The sequence below is a fragment of the Drosophila takahashii genome, chromosome 2L, assembly GCF_030179915.1.
Source record: "Drosophila takahashii strain IR98-3 E-12201 chromosome 2L, DtakHiC1v2, whole genome shotgun sequence".
Lineage (NCBI taxonomy): Eukaryota > Metazoa > Arthropoda > Insecta > Diptera > Drosophilidae > Drosophila > Drosophila takahashii.
The window spans coordinates 31,453,411-31,472,414 of NC_091678.1; the positions used below are offsets into that span (position 1 = coordinate 31,453,411).

The 19,004-nt window shown below is 36.8% G+C and overlaps 1 protein-coding gene across 3 annotated transcripts in view; it reads right to left on the reverse strand.

Annotated features, from left to right (window-relative positions):
* LOC108054102 (lipase 3) overlaps window positions 1-16,504 on the reverse strand; it is a 96,168-nt gene extending 79,664 nt beyond the window's left edge. Inside the window, exons 1-2 of one of the 3 annotated variants that reach the window (XM_044393556.2) lie at window positions 16,417-16,480; window positions 16,085-16,349 (exon numbers count right to left, since the gene is read on the reverse strand). In XM_044393556.2, the coding sequence (XP_044249491.1) occupies window positions 16,085-16,192 (108 nt within the window). In that variant the 5' untranslated portion in view covers window positions 16,193-16,349; window positions 16,417-16,480. Of the gene's footprint in view, window positions 1-1,485; window positions 2,062-16,084 lie in introns of those variants that run through there. The other 2 variants (XM_044393555.2, XM_044393557.2) reach the window with 2 other exon arrangements.
* Window positions 16,505-19,004: the final 2,500 nt, after the last annotated feature.

Consider the following 19,004-nt stretch of genomic DNA (forward strand, 5'->3'; position numbering starts at 1 on the left):
GTCAAAATTATAGGTCAGGTATATAAGGTCATGTTTTAAAAAGGACGGAACGATTAGCTGATCATACAAACTTATATTATTAACATCACTCACAAAAAACAAATCTAATAATGTGTTACGTGTTCTGCTGAAGTGGGTTGGAAATGAGAGATTCACTGGTTTCAGACCTAGCGATTCCATGTTGCTGGTAAGATGAGATTCCCTCAGAATATCACTATTAAGATCGCCCGCAAGGATTACATCAGTAAAGTTTACTGTAATATCTGACAGAAGATTGATAAGATCATCATAATTTGTGTTACAATGCGGACGATAAATGCAGCCAATTAATAGATTTTTCTGTATTATCGGGTTATGTAATTCAAGAAAAATATATTCTATTGCACTGTTTATTGTGTGTTGACAAATAATTTTGGCTTTTAATTTTTTGTTTACATATATTGCAACTCCTCCCCCATGACTAACACGATCAGAACGGTACACATTATATCCATCACACGATATTAGCACATCACACAGACCCTGGACAAACCATGTTTCAGACACACAAATAACATCAATTTCCGAATTTACAAACATATACCTAAACTCTTCAATTTTCTTTGGCAGGCTTTGGGCATTTATATGACAAATCTTGAGACCAGGTTTCTACTTTGCCAGGATGCGCAGAAGGGCATGACTATTTGCTGATAGATTATTCAAGTTTTCTTCCATTGCTAATAGTTTTAAATATCAAAATAGAATAACAAGGACTACACACCAGACAAGAAGTTTGACTAACTACTAAATTAACAATGCGACTTATCCTAGACAAAAGACTTACAAGAATTAAAGATATTAAACTAATTTCAAATCCTAAAGTAGAAATAAAAAATATTTTAATTACGAAATGAATTATTCTCTAAGGCGGCATCTCTGCTTGAGTTAATTTCGCCCGCATCTCTACTCAGATCAGAAAGCTCATAAGAGCTTTGCGCAAAGTAAGCCTCTCCTCCGTCTATAGGCTTGATAAATACGTCTCCACGGCGAGTAAAGACGGCCGCAACCCGCTTTTGTTTTTTAAGTCGCATGGCATGTTTAAAGATTTCATAATTTGTTTTTGTTAATTGCTCGTTTAAATATATAAATGCCGGCGAGTCAAAACCGATCAACTGTAAGCTCAGCTGCGATTTGGTTGTTCGTCGGTGCACTCCAATCGCCCGCAGCAGCGCAGCTTTTTAGCGCACGTGATTTTTATTTTATTATTGGATCAACAAGTGAGTTTCTTTGGCGCGGGCGGACTCGAAAAATAGACCTAACTCGCGGAGGAGGGGTCAGGTGTAGTAAAAAACAAAGGCGATTGAAAAGAGTGGTGAGATTTTCCCCCTCGACTTGCGGCGCACCATGCCAGCGAAGGTTGCATGCAACATCCGCGACCTCCTGTGCATTGCTTTTCGCTGCCAGTTGAGCATCCAGTTCACACACTTGTTGTTTCAGTGTACTCACCTCTTTTGCCTCGGTTTCCAGCTCTCGCACTCGTTTCGTAAGATTCTGTATTTCGGTGTTCATTACATCGAATTTGGCTTGTAGAGTGTTAAGAAAGCGGTCCTCGCTCTCTCGATACTCTGAGCCTAGTGACTCCGCAAAAGTTCCATGTTAATTTCCTTCCGTTGACTTGAGAATTTTTCTTCAATTTGTTGCAGCAATTGTGTGTCCGACGGGCGAGCTACCTTGATGTCGGTATTCGATTTTTCACTCCTTAGTCGCTTAGATGCACTCATTGTTTTAATAAAATGTTTGAGTTTGAGTGATTTGTGTAATTGTATTAGTTATTGATTTGTGTGTGTTTTCGGTAGTTGTTCAGTCTTTATGCACTGCAGTTTATGTGTGTGGAAGTTTCTTTTCTTCTTCCCTCACACTTTCGCACCAAAATAACTATGTTTTAAGTGTTTTTATACAAAAGTGTTGAGATTAGACGAACGATTTGACCGCTAAATGATCTCAGACCACAGGCGGCTTATATTCCGATAAAAATTGTTTATGTTTTTAGATTTTTTTCGACTTTTTGAGCTAGTGTTTCGGGAGCTCTGCAAAAACGCGACTGTTTTCTTTCTCTTCTTTCTTGACAATTGTTATACCCTTGTAGATAAAGTAATGCTCACTCGGTGCAGTTCCAGGGATTCCAGATTCAGCGTTTCTAATTTAATTTTGTTTATACATAAGTAGTCAAGAATCAAAACGCCTACTTCCTACAAAGTTACAATGAATTTTCTTATATTTGTTTGAATATTCCTATGGGAGCCTTAAGATATAGTGGTCCGATCCGGCTCGCTCCGACATATGTACTACCTGCAATAGAAAGAAGACTTTCGGGAAAGTTTCATCGCGATGGCTTTAAAACTGAGAGACTAGTTCGCATAGAAACGGACAGACGGACATGGCTAGATAGACTCGACTATTGGTGCTGATCAAGAATATATATACTTTATGTGGTCGGAAACGTCCCCTTCACTGCGTTGCAAACATCTGACTGAAATTATAATACCCTCTACAAGGGTATAATGACATAATAGTCGGGCGTTACTTTTGTATTCCTTTACATTTCCTAGTAAATTTTCGAACTTTCGTTAAACATTCGAGAAAATTTTCTCTTCTTCTATCCACAGGGTTCCTATGGAAAAAAAATCAGAACATTCCACTTTGCGTCGCATGTCAATGATTCGCCCAGTCTAAACACACTATTAGTGTGAGTGGCGTTACTTCGCCTGGTCACAGGATATGTGTATCGGGGGTTTGGGTGTCGCACCCAGCACTTGTAACTAGGTGGACGTCTAGGAATGGTGCGCAAAATGAGGATCTGAATTTGATTGATTTGATTGATTGTTGATTGCGACGGTGAATGAGTAACTGTCAGGGGTATTCTTAGATTGATACTGTTTTATTGAAAAAACTTAACGGTATTTATAGGTACAAAAGTGTTTACGGTAACAAACATATATGTAGAAAGAGAAAATGAAATTGCAGCTATTCTTCCTAACTCGCAGTGGGTCAAAGTGCTGTATGCAGCTCTAATCAAAGTTATTGCTCTATTTCCCAATTGTGGTATCAGCTATATTCGCTGCGTCGGCAGATTGATGACTGTTAGGCAGACTGTCGCATTGTGTAAGATTTTGCCAATCTAGGGGGACTTTTAGCAAAAATTGAACTATTTTAGAAGTCGATAAGCTTTAAGCAGCACTTTAAGAAATGTTCAACTATTACAAAAACAGGCTCAAAACAAAACAAACAATATTTTTTTTTGAAGATATCGGTTTTTAAAGTTGGACTTTAGAAATGCATGAAAGTTTGCACTGGGAAGCGAGCAATAGTTTACAAAGTTTAGTCTTATCAATTGCATCGCGTGATCAGTGGGAGCAACCAAAAGTTATTTTTCCCAGAAACTTTAGACAATTTTTAATCCACTTTCAAAAACAAAAACATTTTTTTGAACCAAAAAAAAATTTTTTTTTTTTTTAAAGTGCCAAAAAGTAAGTGTATTTTTTCATGTTTCAGTTTTTTGGTGGGACAAAAACTTATATTATTCTATCGTATTCCATCCAACCAGAACATATATAATTCGCAGGCATTCATTCTGATTCAGAATCGAAAACAAAATCTTGCCCATATTTTGCCCAAAGAATTTCTATTTAGAAATAAGTGAAATAAGCCTGCATTTTTCGAGGTTTAGTCGAAAAAAATAAAACCCGCTCAGCGAGACGCTCTTGTAAAGCACGCAGTTATGGTGTTTGGTAATGACATTGATCACTCCAAATTGAAACTACACATAAGTAAACTGTCTTTTGAGTTTCAAAACATATTTGAGAAATCTTGGAGAGATAAAGCCAGGTATCTTGCTCATAATGCAAGTTGGCTTTACGTCACATTGAATGGCGAAGACTATCGCATTGATCTCATTGCTTCCACCTCAAGTACAAGGTGGAGGGCACAAAAAGCCTTTTTTTAGCCACTTAAAAGGAAAAGCCAAGAATTGTTGTCAACGATAGATGAGGATCAATTGCTATCAGCCGCAGAACAGGCTTTGCGGGCGGAAGAATAACGGGATTCAGCTTAATTAATTAATGAATTATAAAATGCTCCCGCGTCCACGAGGACTATAATTAAGAAAGCTTCATAATTTTCTAATGACATTTCAAAACGCCTTTCAGCAGATCAAGCACTTGCTCTTATGATAGACAGTAAAAAATTGTCAAAAATTGTATTAATGTTATGATCTCGTACACAGAAATACTGATATCATGCACAGGTTACTGAACCATTTATAGCAGGTTTGCAAGCACTAAAAACTAGACACTTAGAGCTTCCAGAAGATGTGTCCCAACTTTTATCAAAAGATGGATACACTGACGACAGCTGTGACTCCAATTCGGAGTCGGGCTAGCTAGTAAACAATTTTCTATGAAGTATGAATTGTAACCATTTAAAAAGAAACCCTTAAAATGATCTTTAATATAAGACCTTATTTGCAACTATTTACACACAAAAAAAATTGACCAACAAAGATAGTTACGTAGCTATTAAAATAGCTACGTGTATTTTGTTTTTGCTTTGGGTTTGTGTCTTTGCTAATTGTGTGTATTTTGTTGTTGTGAAATGACTATTTACTTAGTAGAATTGACAATTTTGCTGGTTTGGGCCTGTTTGACAATTATTTCAGTTGATTTTACCAAGTTTTTTTTTTGTGTGTAGCTTTTAACATCGAAGTTACAGCTAACAACAACATTAGCATATAACCAAAATCCAACATTTTCGAAAAACAAAAAAAAAAGTGGTCTCCAAAAGTTAAAAACCAAATTTTTTAAGTTGGCTAAAATTATAAAAAAAATACAAAAATATTTAAAAATTAAAAAAAAAAAAATTTAATATTTTTATTGGCGCACAGTGGGGCAAAAGTCTGCCTTAAATCAGCGGAGCCCTATAGCGAATATCTTTTGATGGGGCATTCTTAAAGGCAATTAAATATGTAAAAAATAGCATAAGGTGAATTTTTTTAGTGAAATTTTTTTGTTGTAGAAAATTTTTAAGAAAAAAAAAATTTTTTTTTAAGAAAAAAAATATAAATAAATTAGTTATAGGGTTCTAAGTTTCCCAACATTTTTTTTTAATTTAATTGATTTTTGAAAAAAAAAATTATTCAAATCGGTCAACTATAACATATAGCTGCCATATAAACGCTTATTACAAAGGGGAATGTCTCGGTTATATTTCAATATTGGTTCATATAAATTGGGATTAAGGCATTATTTATCATTTTAGCTCTATGCTTACCTTTTTTTTTTAATTGGCCAATGATATCTTATAGATGTCATAGAATCAATCAAGGAAATATAGCATATTTAAAAAAAAACTGGTAGAAACCGGTATTTATTTCATATCTGTATTTTTAGTAAAATAACATAATTTAAAATTTTAAACCCAAATTTGTTTATTAATTTATCATTATCTTCATCAATACCTTCACATAAGTAAAATATCTTCATGATGTTAGGGCGCGCGGATAGCCAGGGCTGACGATATTTCAAATTAAGAACATTTCTTGCTAACTTAAACTGCGGTTTTCTCAGAAGAGGCACAAAAGAGCAGGCTAATTTTTTCAGAAAATGTAGTTAAATATCTAACCTTTTTAAAAAAAAAATAATTAAACGGGGATCTAGGGTGTAACACTACTTTACGTCCAAAAATATCCAAAAAATCCCAATTTTTTGGACCCCTTTTAAAAAATTTAAAAAAAATAGTAATTATGTATCTAAAATTTTTATTGTTTTTTTATTATTTTAAGAATTGGTTGCTCTTAAAATTTCAGTCGTTACATATACAACTTAGGCCCTTGGGCGCTTTCAGAAAAATTTCAAAGATATGTAAAAATACCTTTTCTTCTTATTGGCTAAAATTATGTTTCGAAAAATCCACTTTATAAATCTGTAGTGGGAGAACCATTCATCACAGATCACTCTTTCCTTTTGATTTGTATAGAGAATTCAATTGTTTTTAAAGTTGCATTGCAACATTTTGGAAAATCTTAAAAAAAAAAAACATTTTGGCAGGCTTTTTGTTCTAGGCGCCCCACAGTGTAGCGTTTTTATCTTTAAAAAAAACAGTTTTTTTCAAATTTTTACGCCCTCCAAAAGTGTCACGCCCACTTTTTTATGTTTAACAAATCTTTGGGGTTCCTAGAATATTCACTTCAAATTTCAAGACGATATCTTAAAAAATACGACTCCTACTGATTTAAGTCCCTCTAGATTTGCAAAATCTTACACTGTGTGACGGCCGGGCTGTATAATTGCACTATTGCCAATATACCCTTCAGTTCTGGCATCCCGTGTCGGTGACAATTCCTTAGGCCAAACGCTCGGCCGCTGTCGACGTCAGCAGAGCAGTCGGCGCAGCGTCGACATGAAAGAAAGAGAGCCTGATATTTATATATTGCGCTCTCTTTCCTTGTCTTATAATTTGCCTTCACTCGACGCTAGCAGTGACAAATTTCGGCCGGTCCGTCATTCTCTTTTTCGCTTTACAGTTATGTTCAGTTAGCAACCAAAATTTGGCCGGTAAAATTTGTGTGACGCAGCGACATGTGTATGCCCTTTCATTTTAGGACCATTTTTGTATTCCGAAATAAAAAAATTAATTTCGTGTTATAAACTTAAATAGAGTTTACTTCAAAAATACATTTAACTAATTCAGTTTATTGTTTAAATTGATTTTATAATATTCCAAAAGTCCAATTGGTCCATAATTCTTTTTAAATAATAAAATATTACAATTTGTATCTTCACAAAAATTATTTGCGCTTTTACTCAATAGAAAGGGTATACATACATAGAAGCATTGGCACGCGGCAAAAGCGACGATGAATCAAAAGAAAACGGGAAAGCAAAATCATGACTGGCTGTATTTTTTGACTGTCAATCGAAGAGAACAACGTGCTTAAATTTGTGCATAGACAATTTGTAATTGGCGATTTAAAAAATTGTACAAGTGTTTAGCAATTGTATTAAAAGTTAGGTAAGTGGCATTTCAAGTCATTTACATATATGCAGTTGATATTAATTAAAATAACCGGTAGGTTTATGTCCCGTTTGCTATTGTTTCTGGGTGGAAAAATTCTTGCAATATGTACATAGATACATACATACATTTCCCGTGACCAGCGCTAAAAATGTAAAAAGGTAAATACAAAAATATACAACTAAAACATATTTTTAAAACATATGTCTGTCTTTAATTTTTTCAGGATCCTTGGTCAAATATTCACCATACGCGGACAAATTCATGAGGACGGCAATCTTACATAAATATCAAAAACAAAAAAAACAAGGGGTATTATTTATAATTAATTGTACGAAAATGTAAGTTAATCAATTGAACACAATATACAATTTATAAAATGAAAGAGCCAATAAAAATTAAAAATAAATTTGTATGTTTCTTATTTTATATAATGCAAGGAAAGAATTTTTTGTACATGAAATTGCTGATGACATTTGAAAAAAGTCATCCATGAAATCACCTATGACACAAGGTGACACGATGATGGATTTTTCTAAGTGACAACCCAATGGACAAATTCTGAATGTCCCTCGTGAAATCATAAGGGACATGTCACCGGTTGGTGACATCTCAAACGACAATTTCGTATAAGGCCCTTGGTATATCCCCGGGGACTGCGAAAAAAATTTCCTTTGAGTTGTACTGAGGGAAAAAGCGGAACTCCCATACAATTTTCTCTATGTGGCGTCCTCGGTTCGACCTGAGGTACAAATGACATGTCCTCGGGTTTTCCCTTGGTGATTACCAAGTGAAAAGTGACATCTGGAACTGAAGGGTATTGACAGCAATTGTTATGATATACATATGATTTTTTGATCGACATTTTTAAATACGATAGTAATTATATTATGTACAATTTTTTGTTTAAAAGGTGGAGCCGTTTTTAGTTTTTTAATTATCGAACTTTTTTTTTATACCCGTTACTCGTAGAGTAACGGATGCTATCGGCCTACATGGCTTTTGAAAAGGTAGAACCCCCAGACGCGCTAGTCAGAGGACTGGTACAGGAATGTGAAGAGCTTAAGAAAGGTTTGGTGATAGGATGCGATGCAAATGCCCACCATACCCAGTGGGGCTGCCCTATCAACAACGACAGAGGTGAGTCTTTATTTGATTTCATTCTAAATTCGAACTTATTTCTTTGTAATAGGGGCAATACCCCTACTTTTATAACAAAAACGTGCCAAACGATCATAGAACTAACCCTGCCATCAGATTCACTCGTACGCACAGTCACAAACTGGGCTGTCTCCGACGAGCACTCATTCTCAGATCACAGGTTTATAGAGACAACTTTGTCTCTAGTGTCACCTGCGCCGGTCAGCTTTGCCAACCCCAGGTGGGCAAACTGGAAAAAATACAAAGAAATTCTATCGAGCTTCCTCCCCAGGGAGCCACCAGAAAGCACTCTTTGCACTCAGGAGCTAGATAATATAGTAAACAAATTCACAGAAGCATGCAACGCGGCATTCACAGCTGCATGAACGCTAGGGAAACCAAGGGGAAAGAAAAAACCTCCTTGGTGGACCCAGCAATTATCAATCCTCAGAGCCAAATGCAGAAGCCTGTTCAACAGAGCGAAAGCTACAAATGAGGACATTAGCTGGCAAAGCTACAAAAAGGAACTAGCCACATACAAAAAGGCCATCAGAAAAGAGAAGAGAACTGCGTGGCAGAACTTCTGCTCGGATATTGAAAAGACAACGGATGCCGCAAGGCTCAGAAAAATACTTTCTAAGACAGCCGTATCGTTGGGCTTTCTCCAAAAGGCTGACGGATCATGGTCGGACTCTAGTGAAGAATCCCTAAACCTACTCCTAGACGCTCACTTCCCAGGGAGCCTGCAAACAGGACATCCCCCAGGAAGACACACTGGAGAAGGAATAAACCTAAATATCCTACTATCAGACCGTAATATAAACTGGTCCATTCATAGTTTTAAACCGTACAAATCGCCGGGACCGGACAATATAACACCAGCACATATTCACCAAGCAGGACAGCTAGCTATAAACTGGCAAAGAAAAATCTTCCAGACCATTCTTGCAGTAGGAGAACTACCTACAGCGTGGCGGGAAACGAAAGTCGTGTTCATCCCTAAGGCGGGGAAGGCCACCCATACTACAGCGAAGGATTTTAGACCGATAAGTCTGACATCATTCCTGCTAAAAATCCTAGAAAGACTGATAGATCTACACATTAGACCCATTATTGACCCGACACAGATATCAGAGGCGCAACACGCATACACCAAAGGTAAGTCGACCGAATCGGCGCTACACTTGGTAGTAAGCAACATCGAGAAATCACTCAGTATACAAGAATACACCTTGATCGCCTTCCTTGACATAGAAGGAGCTTTCAACAACGTGCTTCCCACGGCAATAACAGAATCCCTAACTGAACTAGGGGTTGAGCCACCGCTGGTGGGGCTGATCCACACATTGCTGATAAGCAGACTGGTCACGGCCACACTAGGGACCTCGACCCAGACTAGACTAGTGAACAGAGGCACTCCGTAAGGAGGTGTACTATCACCCCTCTTATGGAATATCGCGGTAAATAAACTACTGCGGATTCTTAAAGGAGGAGGCTGCAAAATAGTGGCATACGCAGACGATGTCGCTATCATCTTTAATGGTAAGTATCCACAAACGCTATGCGATCTTATGACCGCAAAACTAAAAATACTATCGGAATGGACTACAAAAAATGGACTTGGGGTAAATCCCTCAAAAACGGAACTAGTCGTACTTTAAACAACTGTAATCTCTCTTTTAGCGAGCACGCAAGATACTTGGGGTTAGTATTAGATAAGCGTCTTAAATGGGGCTTAAACAACCAAGAGAGAACCAAGAAAGCAACCATTGCACTTTACTCTTGTAAAAAAGCAATCGGGCTAAGATGGGGTATGTCCATAAAATCGTCAATTGGATATACACAGCGGTAGTCAAGCCAATCCTACTATATGGAGTGGCTCTGTGGTGGACCGCTTTACGCAAACAATGTATCTTAACTCCTCTTAACAAAGTACAGCGCATGGCGGCATTGTGTATTAGTGGAGCCCTTCGAACTACCCCAAACGAAGCGCTGAATGCGATCTTGAACCTCCAGAGCCTGGACTTAGCAGGCATGGAAAAGGCGAAATCGGCAGCCATTCGGCTAAGGGATACGGGGCAATGGAAAGCCAAACTATATGATCAGATTCTTCAGCATCGAGGTCGACCGGGCTCAATAGACGCAATCGGTTTTTATACAGACGGCTCCAAACTAGACGGACACGTAGCTGGAGGCATATACTCCGAGCAATTAGAGATCAGGCAGTCATTCAGACTTCCTGACCACTGCAGTGTCTTCCAAGCGGAAGTGTGCTATAATGGAAGCACTCGCCTGTTTAAGGGGCTTAAACACCCAGAACAGACACATAAACATATATAGTTATAGCCAAGCGGCTATTAAATCAATATACTCGACGAATACAAACTCCCGACAATAGCAGACTGTCGCAAATCTCTTCACGAGATGGCTAGTCAGTTTACTTTCAGCCTTATATGGGTTCCGGGTCACCGGGATATCGTAGGCAACTGTATAGCAGACGAGCTAGCCAGGCAAGGCACCACCATACCTCTCCTTCCAGGAAAGGAGAATGTTGGCATGCCTATGGCTACCTGTAAGCTAATTATTAAAAACCATTTCTGCAAATTAGCCAACACCAATTGGCAAAACACACCGCAGTGCCGAATCTCTCACCAGACATGGCCTGCAATAAACAATAAGAAAACATCAGAACTACTGAATTTCAGCCGCATTGAGTGTGGCATGCTAATTCAAGTACTCACAGGCCACTGGCTCGTTGGCGCACACGCCGGCAGGCTAAAAGCCCCAAAAATGATTTCTGTAGAAGCTGCAGGGATGAGGAAGAAGAGGAAACGGTGGAACACCTACTCTGTTCATGCCCAGCCCTATGCAGGCTTAGACTGAAACACTTAGGATATCCTTTCATAAATGACCTGACCGAAATTTCGCAGATTAATCTGAAGAGTCTAAGCTCTTTTATTAAATCCTGCGGATGGGGGACTTGCTGATCGACCAACCTACAGGCTGACCCTTAACGGATAGGGGACCCAAAAATAGAGATCATACGGTACCACAATGGACCCACAGAGGTCTAAGTGTGCCAGGCTAACCTAACCTAACCTACTCGTAGAGTAAAAGGGTATATTGTATTCGTGCAAAAGTATGTAACAGAGTTAGAAGGAAGCGTTTCCGACCCCATAAAGTATATATATTCTTGATCAGGGTCACTAGCACAGTCGATCTAGCCATGTCCGTCTGTCTGTCTGTATGAACGCTGAGATCTCGGAAACAAAAAAAGCTAGAAGGTTGAGATATCCCACACATATTCTTGGGCTTATTTCAGAGCGCCACGACTTCTCTTACGCCAACAATCGCCCACTAACGTTTTTAAAATGTGTCTGGCGCACACACCTTCAAAGATTTCCGAGAAATTTAAATGCAATTTTGTTGTGTATATTTATACCTATGTACAAAACATTTTTAAAATCGGACCATTCATTAAAAAGTTACGCGCAATCAAAATTTTATATATCCATCTCCCTCGCACTCCCTTTAGCTGAGTGACGGGTATTAGATAGTCGGGACACCAACCCGACTATAGCGTTTTCTCTTGTTTTTTCTATAAAAACACATCGCAGCAAGTAGGGCTTCTCTCTCGCTTATTGGATCCTTATGGAATTCATGATTTCTCATCGTTTACTAGTCCTTTAACAATTTTGAGTGATGAAAAGTGAAGTTTTAACTTAAAACTTTTAAGTCTTTTGACAATTTCTGAATGACAAAAAGTAAAAAGTCATGTTTTAATCTAAAAAAAATTACACTTATTTATTTAACCGTCCATTTAATGAACAATACAAAATTGTTAAAGCATATATTGCTGGTTTTTTTTTTCCGCGCAGCCTTAGCTAAACAGTAAACAGTAAACATCTAGAACGCACTAATATTTCCTTTTATTACCTTACCTTAACCCGGCACTATCCCCCATATTACCAACCCAACTATCTCCTATTTTAATCTCACGCTTGGCACACTTTTTAAGCGCCTTAAGCGCCTTTTCCTCTCCTTAGCTAACCAAACTTTAGTCTCACCTGAAATAAAATGTTTCCTTACTATATTTACTTACTACATCACTTTTTCCTAATAAAACTTGTTGTCAAGGTGACAACCTTGACCCACCTTATCACCGCCAAAAACCAAACGAACCTTACCTTTCTTTCCTTCCCCTTCCTCTTCATTACTTTTACCCTAATCTATCAATACCTTCTTAACCGCAACCTAACATCGCATTAACCTCACACTATCCCACCTTAACTTTACCGTTCTGGTTGCCTAAATTGATCATTTTGGTTAGCAAAGCGAATGCAGCGAAAAAATCTTCCGTTTTTTTGTTCGACCAGATCTAAAACAAGAGAGAACGCTATAGTCGGGTTGTTGTCCCGACTATCGACTAATACCCGTCACGGCTAAAGGGAGTGCGAGGGAGATGGATATATACCATTTTTTTGATTGCGTATAACTTTTTATTGAATGGTCCGATTTGAAAAATGTCTTCTACATTTCAATAGGTATAAATATACACAACAAAATTGCACTAGCCGAGTCGATATAGCCATGTCCGTCTATCCGTCAGTCTGTCCGTCTGTCTGTCCGTATGAACGCTGAGATCTCGGAAACTATAGATTCTAGGAGTTCCTACGCAGCGCAAGTTTGTATCAAAAGGGTGCCACGCCCCCTCTAACGCCCACAATCGCGTATATACGATTTTAAAAATTTCAATATTTCGGAAAAGTAAAAATGCAGTTTTATGGTGTTTATTGATAAACACCTATCGAAATGTAAAAGAAATTTTTTAAATCGGACCATTCGTTAAAAAGTTCCGGCGGATCAAAGTTTTTATCTCCATCTCCTTCGCACTCCCTTTAGTTCAGTAACGGGTATCTGATAGTCGGGGCACCCGACTATAGCGTTCTCTCTTGTTTTACATAAAATCAACGATCACAAATTCAAATTCTTGAATAAAAAAAAGATCGTCACCATACCCTACAAAAAGTTCATCACAATACCCTACAAGGTACACTTGGAGCAAAAACGGTATCACTCTCAAACGGGTCAACCGAAAAAAATCGTCAAGTACCAAAACCTCCCATTTATACAAGCATATATTTATCTGATTTTATTTTCCACCCGTCTTCGCTCTGGCACTACTGAGACACAAATAAATTGAATAAGTTTGCTAGTTTGCGCACCACATTTTTAGAAAAAATTGCGCGATGAACAAATTACGCGACTTCTTACATTGCACACTGGGCCAGAAAGTTAATTTTTTTGCCAAATTTATGTAGTTTCTTTCCTTGGACAGTTAGAAGGATGCACCAATGCATTTTTTTTGCACAGAAGGCCAAGATAATTAAATAAATATGTTTTAATCTTTCAAAAGCTACATTTAGATCTCGACGGAATTTTTTCTTTATGCCACAATTGAAAAGGGATAAGATACAGGTTTTTTTTATATAATACACAGTGCTATAATGTGCATTTCTGCGTTAGTGATTTTTAACTTCGCGCCTAATTTCGGGAGAAAAATAATTATTTCTAAAAAAGTACTGTCTGGGGAAATTTCGCCACCCTATGATTAGGGTAAATTGGCACCTATTTTAAATACATATTTTTTTATTTGACGAGCTGGCTAACGAACAGACTACCGGCAGCAGCAAAACAAATATAGGACGTCAACAAAAATGGTACGCTTGATCAGTGTAGCATATTTACAGGCGTTAAATTCCCTACATTTTCAGGTGACGAAATTGCCCCAGTGGTGTGGCGATTTTACCCCCCTATGTGGTGGAATTGCCCCAGTATATTGGTTTTACTTTTTAATTTTTTATAAATATTATATCGTTTAAGATTTATGAACCGTTAAAAACTGACACTTTCGGAGGCTCCCACATCAACGTTTATCAAACAATCGATTTAAAAAAAAAAATTTTTAATTGCTTTTCTTGTTTGCACTTAAGATTTTTATAATCAAATTATTTAAAAAAAAAATTATTTAAAAAATATGGTTTGGGGCTGTCCATATAGTACGTAATCACGTTTTTGGTGATTTTTGACCCCCTCCCCCCCCTGGTGATCAAACGTAATCATTCAATAAACAAACCCCCCCCCCAATGATTACGTAATCCCAAGAATAAAATTTTTTTTGTTTTAATCTGTGGATTCAAACGGAGATGCAACCCAATCTTATATATTGTTTATAAATGACACATTCGGTTCGTCTACGCTGAAATTATCTCCAACATACTCTTCGTCAAGCCATTCCAGGTCTTCGCGTCCTTCGTGTGATTGAACCACTAAACATTTTCTTTTTCGCCGCCCAGCCACTAAAAAAATGTTTTCTCTGCTTTCCTATCTAAGTTTGTAGATATAATTAAAGGAAAAAAGTTTTTAAATAAATTCTTTAAATAAAAAAATGTATATAAAATGATTACGTAATCATTGTGCAAGACCCCCCCTCCCCATGTAATCAAACATAATCATTTCAATGAACCCCTCCCCCCCCCCTAGGTGATTACGTAATATATGGACAGCCCCTTTTTAAATTTGTTTGTTGTTAATTTGACATATTCTGAAATCATCACAAATGTATGCTACATTTATATTTGCATAGTCCAGATAAGTCATATTTTAGTTCTCATCTGAAGGAAGATCAAGAAAGTACAAAAAAGTACAAGAAATGCTGCATACCTTTGGGCATACTTAATCCTCCCATAAATCCCTTGATCCCTCTGCCGGGCATTTCACCTCCGCGCTGTAATTTCCTGTTTAATAGTTTCCGGATCTAAACTATTTAGATCTTAAAAATACCATGATCAAAAAATCAAATTTTTGCGCGCAAAATGTTCCCTTAAACCTGAAGAAAAAAAAGAACGGCGTACTTTTGGGCTCTCTTAGCAAAGCTCATCAAAATGGCTCGACTTCGATTTAAGCCTTGAATTAAAACTTTAATTACCGAAAACTAAGGCAAAACCGCATCGAGTCGGCGGTATACGCTTTTAGTAAATTGATCAAAAATTTTTTTTGAAGGAATGAACTGATTTGGGGATGGCACTCAAAGGCACTTGAAAAGCAACGTACTCATTTGCCAGAATAAGCCGTACAAATTAACAAATACATTTATTTTAGGAAACAAGTAAGACATACGACTTATAATTTATTGTTTTTGGTTGAAAGTAATCACATCTACAAGTTTCGTGAAGAGTCGAACAGAGCTACATCAGCATCTTTGGCTTCAAGATTTTTTTTAATTTCCATCAATATTTGATGAGTTTCCCCATTGGAAAATACCGTAAAAGAAATCGACTTGCTCGAATTCTTTAAAATTCTGGCATAAATTAGTTTAATGTATTATGAAAAGGAATTCCAACTTATATTGGTCATTTTCTTTTAAAAAAAATCGTATATTTGGCCAAAAATCGGATCGGATGGCCCAGTGTGCATTGTCGTCACGATAAGAGGAGACGACTACATTTATTTGGAATTATTGTCGAGACGTCATATATGAGATTCGTCGACTTCGTCACATTACCCTACACTCCCCTATTTATACATGTTTGTATATTTAATATTACAAATTAAGCTTTGAAATTGTTAAAGATTGTATGTCTTTTGTTCAGGATGAAATCAAGCGCAGAAAATTACCTCTCCACCACTCCCGTTTAGTAAGGTGACTTAAATGTTAGCCATAAAAATTAATTTTGTTGGTCATTAATGGTAGCCGACTATGAAACAAAGTTATTTTCATTTTCTGTGTTTGACCATCCAGAATGATGTAAAAAATACTTAAATTGGTGAATTAGCTAGTACTAGTTTTTATTGGCCTATTTATACTTTTACAACTTTAAGCAGGTAACAATCTTACCGTAACTTTGTGGCTATCTACCACTTTGATTTTTACGGTTAGCAGCTGGAGCAGCAACATTAGCAGCTGTAACCTGGTTAGGACAGTGTTGCTTGGGTTTCTCCTCATTATTTTGATTGAGAATAATTAAAAGTGAAAACCTGCGATCATCTAGCACTGACACACATCGGCCATTACTTGGTTTTTGTCGAAAAACTACTTTTGACTACAGCAATCCGCCAACTTTCGAAAGGTTCTCTGATCGACCTTTTTGTTTGATACTAAACTTTGAAATTTAATTTTTTTCAGTTATATATTTTAATCTGCTTGAGATTACATATTTATGTACATACATTATCGTTCGCTTTAAATGTTATTATTTGTGGTTGTAGCAATGTATATGTCCGACTGCTTTTGCGTTCACTTACACTTGTATATAAACCTATATTTTTTTCTCCCTAATAGTTGAAAGTCCACTTTATTCCTACATATGCACTGGCACTTAATCTCAGCACTTTATGGGCCTAAAATGACTTGGAAATTATTAGTTTGGAATAATATTCGTCAGACTTTTTGCTGAGCGCATCAGTGCACATTTTTTGTACATTTTGTACAAGTTTTCTTTAAAAGTTACAGACGAAAAACTTAAAAATGGCATTGACAAATGAAAGGGATGAATTAAATTAAATTAAATAAAACAACCTTTTCAGTTGAGTTCTGTATTAAAACTGAATTTTATTTTCTAAATTCTGGTCTTATCTATGGCCTACGCAGAGTCTGCCTGATCGGGAGAGTTATCATTGGACCCCCGCACAGGAACCCTTGGTGCAGTGTGAGAAACATCTTAAGTGATTATCTTCGGTTAGGCTCAAGTGGCCTGCACTTACAGATTACAAGTGCTAATACCGCTCCCTGTAGGGCTTACAATTACAGGTCATAGTTTATGGCTCTGTGTCGATTTACAATTGTCACATGACATGCACAGACACATGACATGCACAGAGCCCCAGTGGTGTGGCGATTTTACCCCCCTATGTGGTGGAATTGCCCCAGTATATTGGTTTTACTTTTTAATTTTTTATAAATATTATATCGTTTAAGATTTATGAACCGTTAAAAACTGACACTTTCGGAGGCTCCCACATCAACGTTTATCAAACAATCGATTTAAAAAAAAAAATTTTTAATTGCTATTCTTGTTTGCACTTAAGATTTTTATAATCAAATTATTTAAAAAAAAAATTATTTAAAAAATATGGTTTGGGGCTGTCCATATAGTACGTAATCACGTTTTTGGTGATTTTTGACCCCCTCCCCCCCCTGGTGATCAAACGTAATCATTCAATAAACAAACCCCCCCCCCAATGATTACGTAATCCCAAGAATAAAATTTTTTTTGTTTTAATCTGTGGATTCAAACGGAGATGCAACCCAATCTTATATATTGTTTATAAATGACACATTCGGTTCGTCTACGCTGAAATTATCTCCAACATACTCTTCGTCAAGCCATTCCAGGTCTTCGCGTCCTTCGTGTGATTGAACCACTAAACATTTTCTTTTTCGCCGCCCAGCCACTAAAAAAATGTTTTCTCTGCTTTCCTATCTAAGTTTGTAGATATAATTAAAGGAAAAAAGTTTTTAAATAAATTCTTTAAATAAAAAAATGTATATAAAATGATTACGTAATCATTGTGCAAGACCCCCCCTCCCCATGTAATCAAACATAATCATTTCAATGAACCCCTCCCCCCCCCCCTAGGTGATTACGTAATATATGGACAGCCCCTTTTTAAATTTGTTTGTTGTTAATTTGACATATTCTGAAATCATCACAAATGTATGCTACATTTATATTTGCATAGTCCAGATAAGTCATATTTTAGTTCTCATCTGAAGGAAGATCAAGAAAGTACAAAAAAGTACAAGAAATGCTGCATACCTTTGGGCATACTTAATCCTCCCATAAATCCCTTGATCCCTCTGCCGGGCATTTCACCTCCGCGCTGTAATTTCCTGTTTAATAGTTTCCGGATCTAAACTATTTAGATCTTAAAAATACCATGATCAAAAAATCAAATTTTTGCGCGCAAAATGTTCCCTTAAACCTGAAGAAAAAAAAGAACGGCGTACTTTTGGGCTCTCTTAGCAAAGCTCATCAAAATGGCTCGACTTCGATTTAAGCCTTGAATTAAAACTTTAATTACCGAAAACTAAGGCAAAACCGCATCGAGTCGGCGGTATACGCTTTTAGTAAATTGATCAAAAATTTTTTTTGAAGGAATGAACTGATTTGGGGATGGCACTCAAAGGCACTTGAAAAGCAACGTACTCATTTGCCAGAATAAGCCGTACAAATTAACAAATACATTTATTTTAGGAAACAAGTAAGACATACGACTTATAATTTATTGTTTTTGGTTGAAAGTAATCACATCTACAAGTTTCGTGAAGAGTCGAACAGAGCTACATCAGCATCTTTGGCTTCAAGATTTTTTTTAATTTCCATCAATATTTGATGAGTTTCCCCATTGGAAAATACCGTAAAAGAAATCGACTTGCTCGAATTCTTTAAAATTCTGGCATAAATTAGTTTAATGTATTATGAAAAGGAATTCCAACTTATATTGGTCATTTTCTTTTAAAAAAAATCGTATATTTGGCCAAAAATCGGATCGGATGGCCCAGTGTGCATTGTCGTCACGATAAGAGGAGACGACTACATTTATTTGGAATTATTGTCGAGACGTCATATATGAGATTCGTCGACTTCGTCACATTACCCTACACTCCCCTATTTATACATGTTTGTATATTTAATATTACAAATTAAGCTTTGAAATTGTTAAAGATTGTATGTCTTTTGTTCAGGATGAAATCAAGCGCAGAAAATTACCTCTCCACCACTCCCGTTTAGTAAGGTGACTTAAATGCTAGCCAT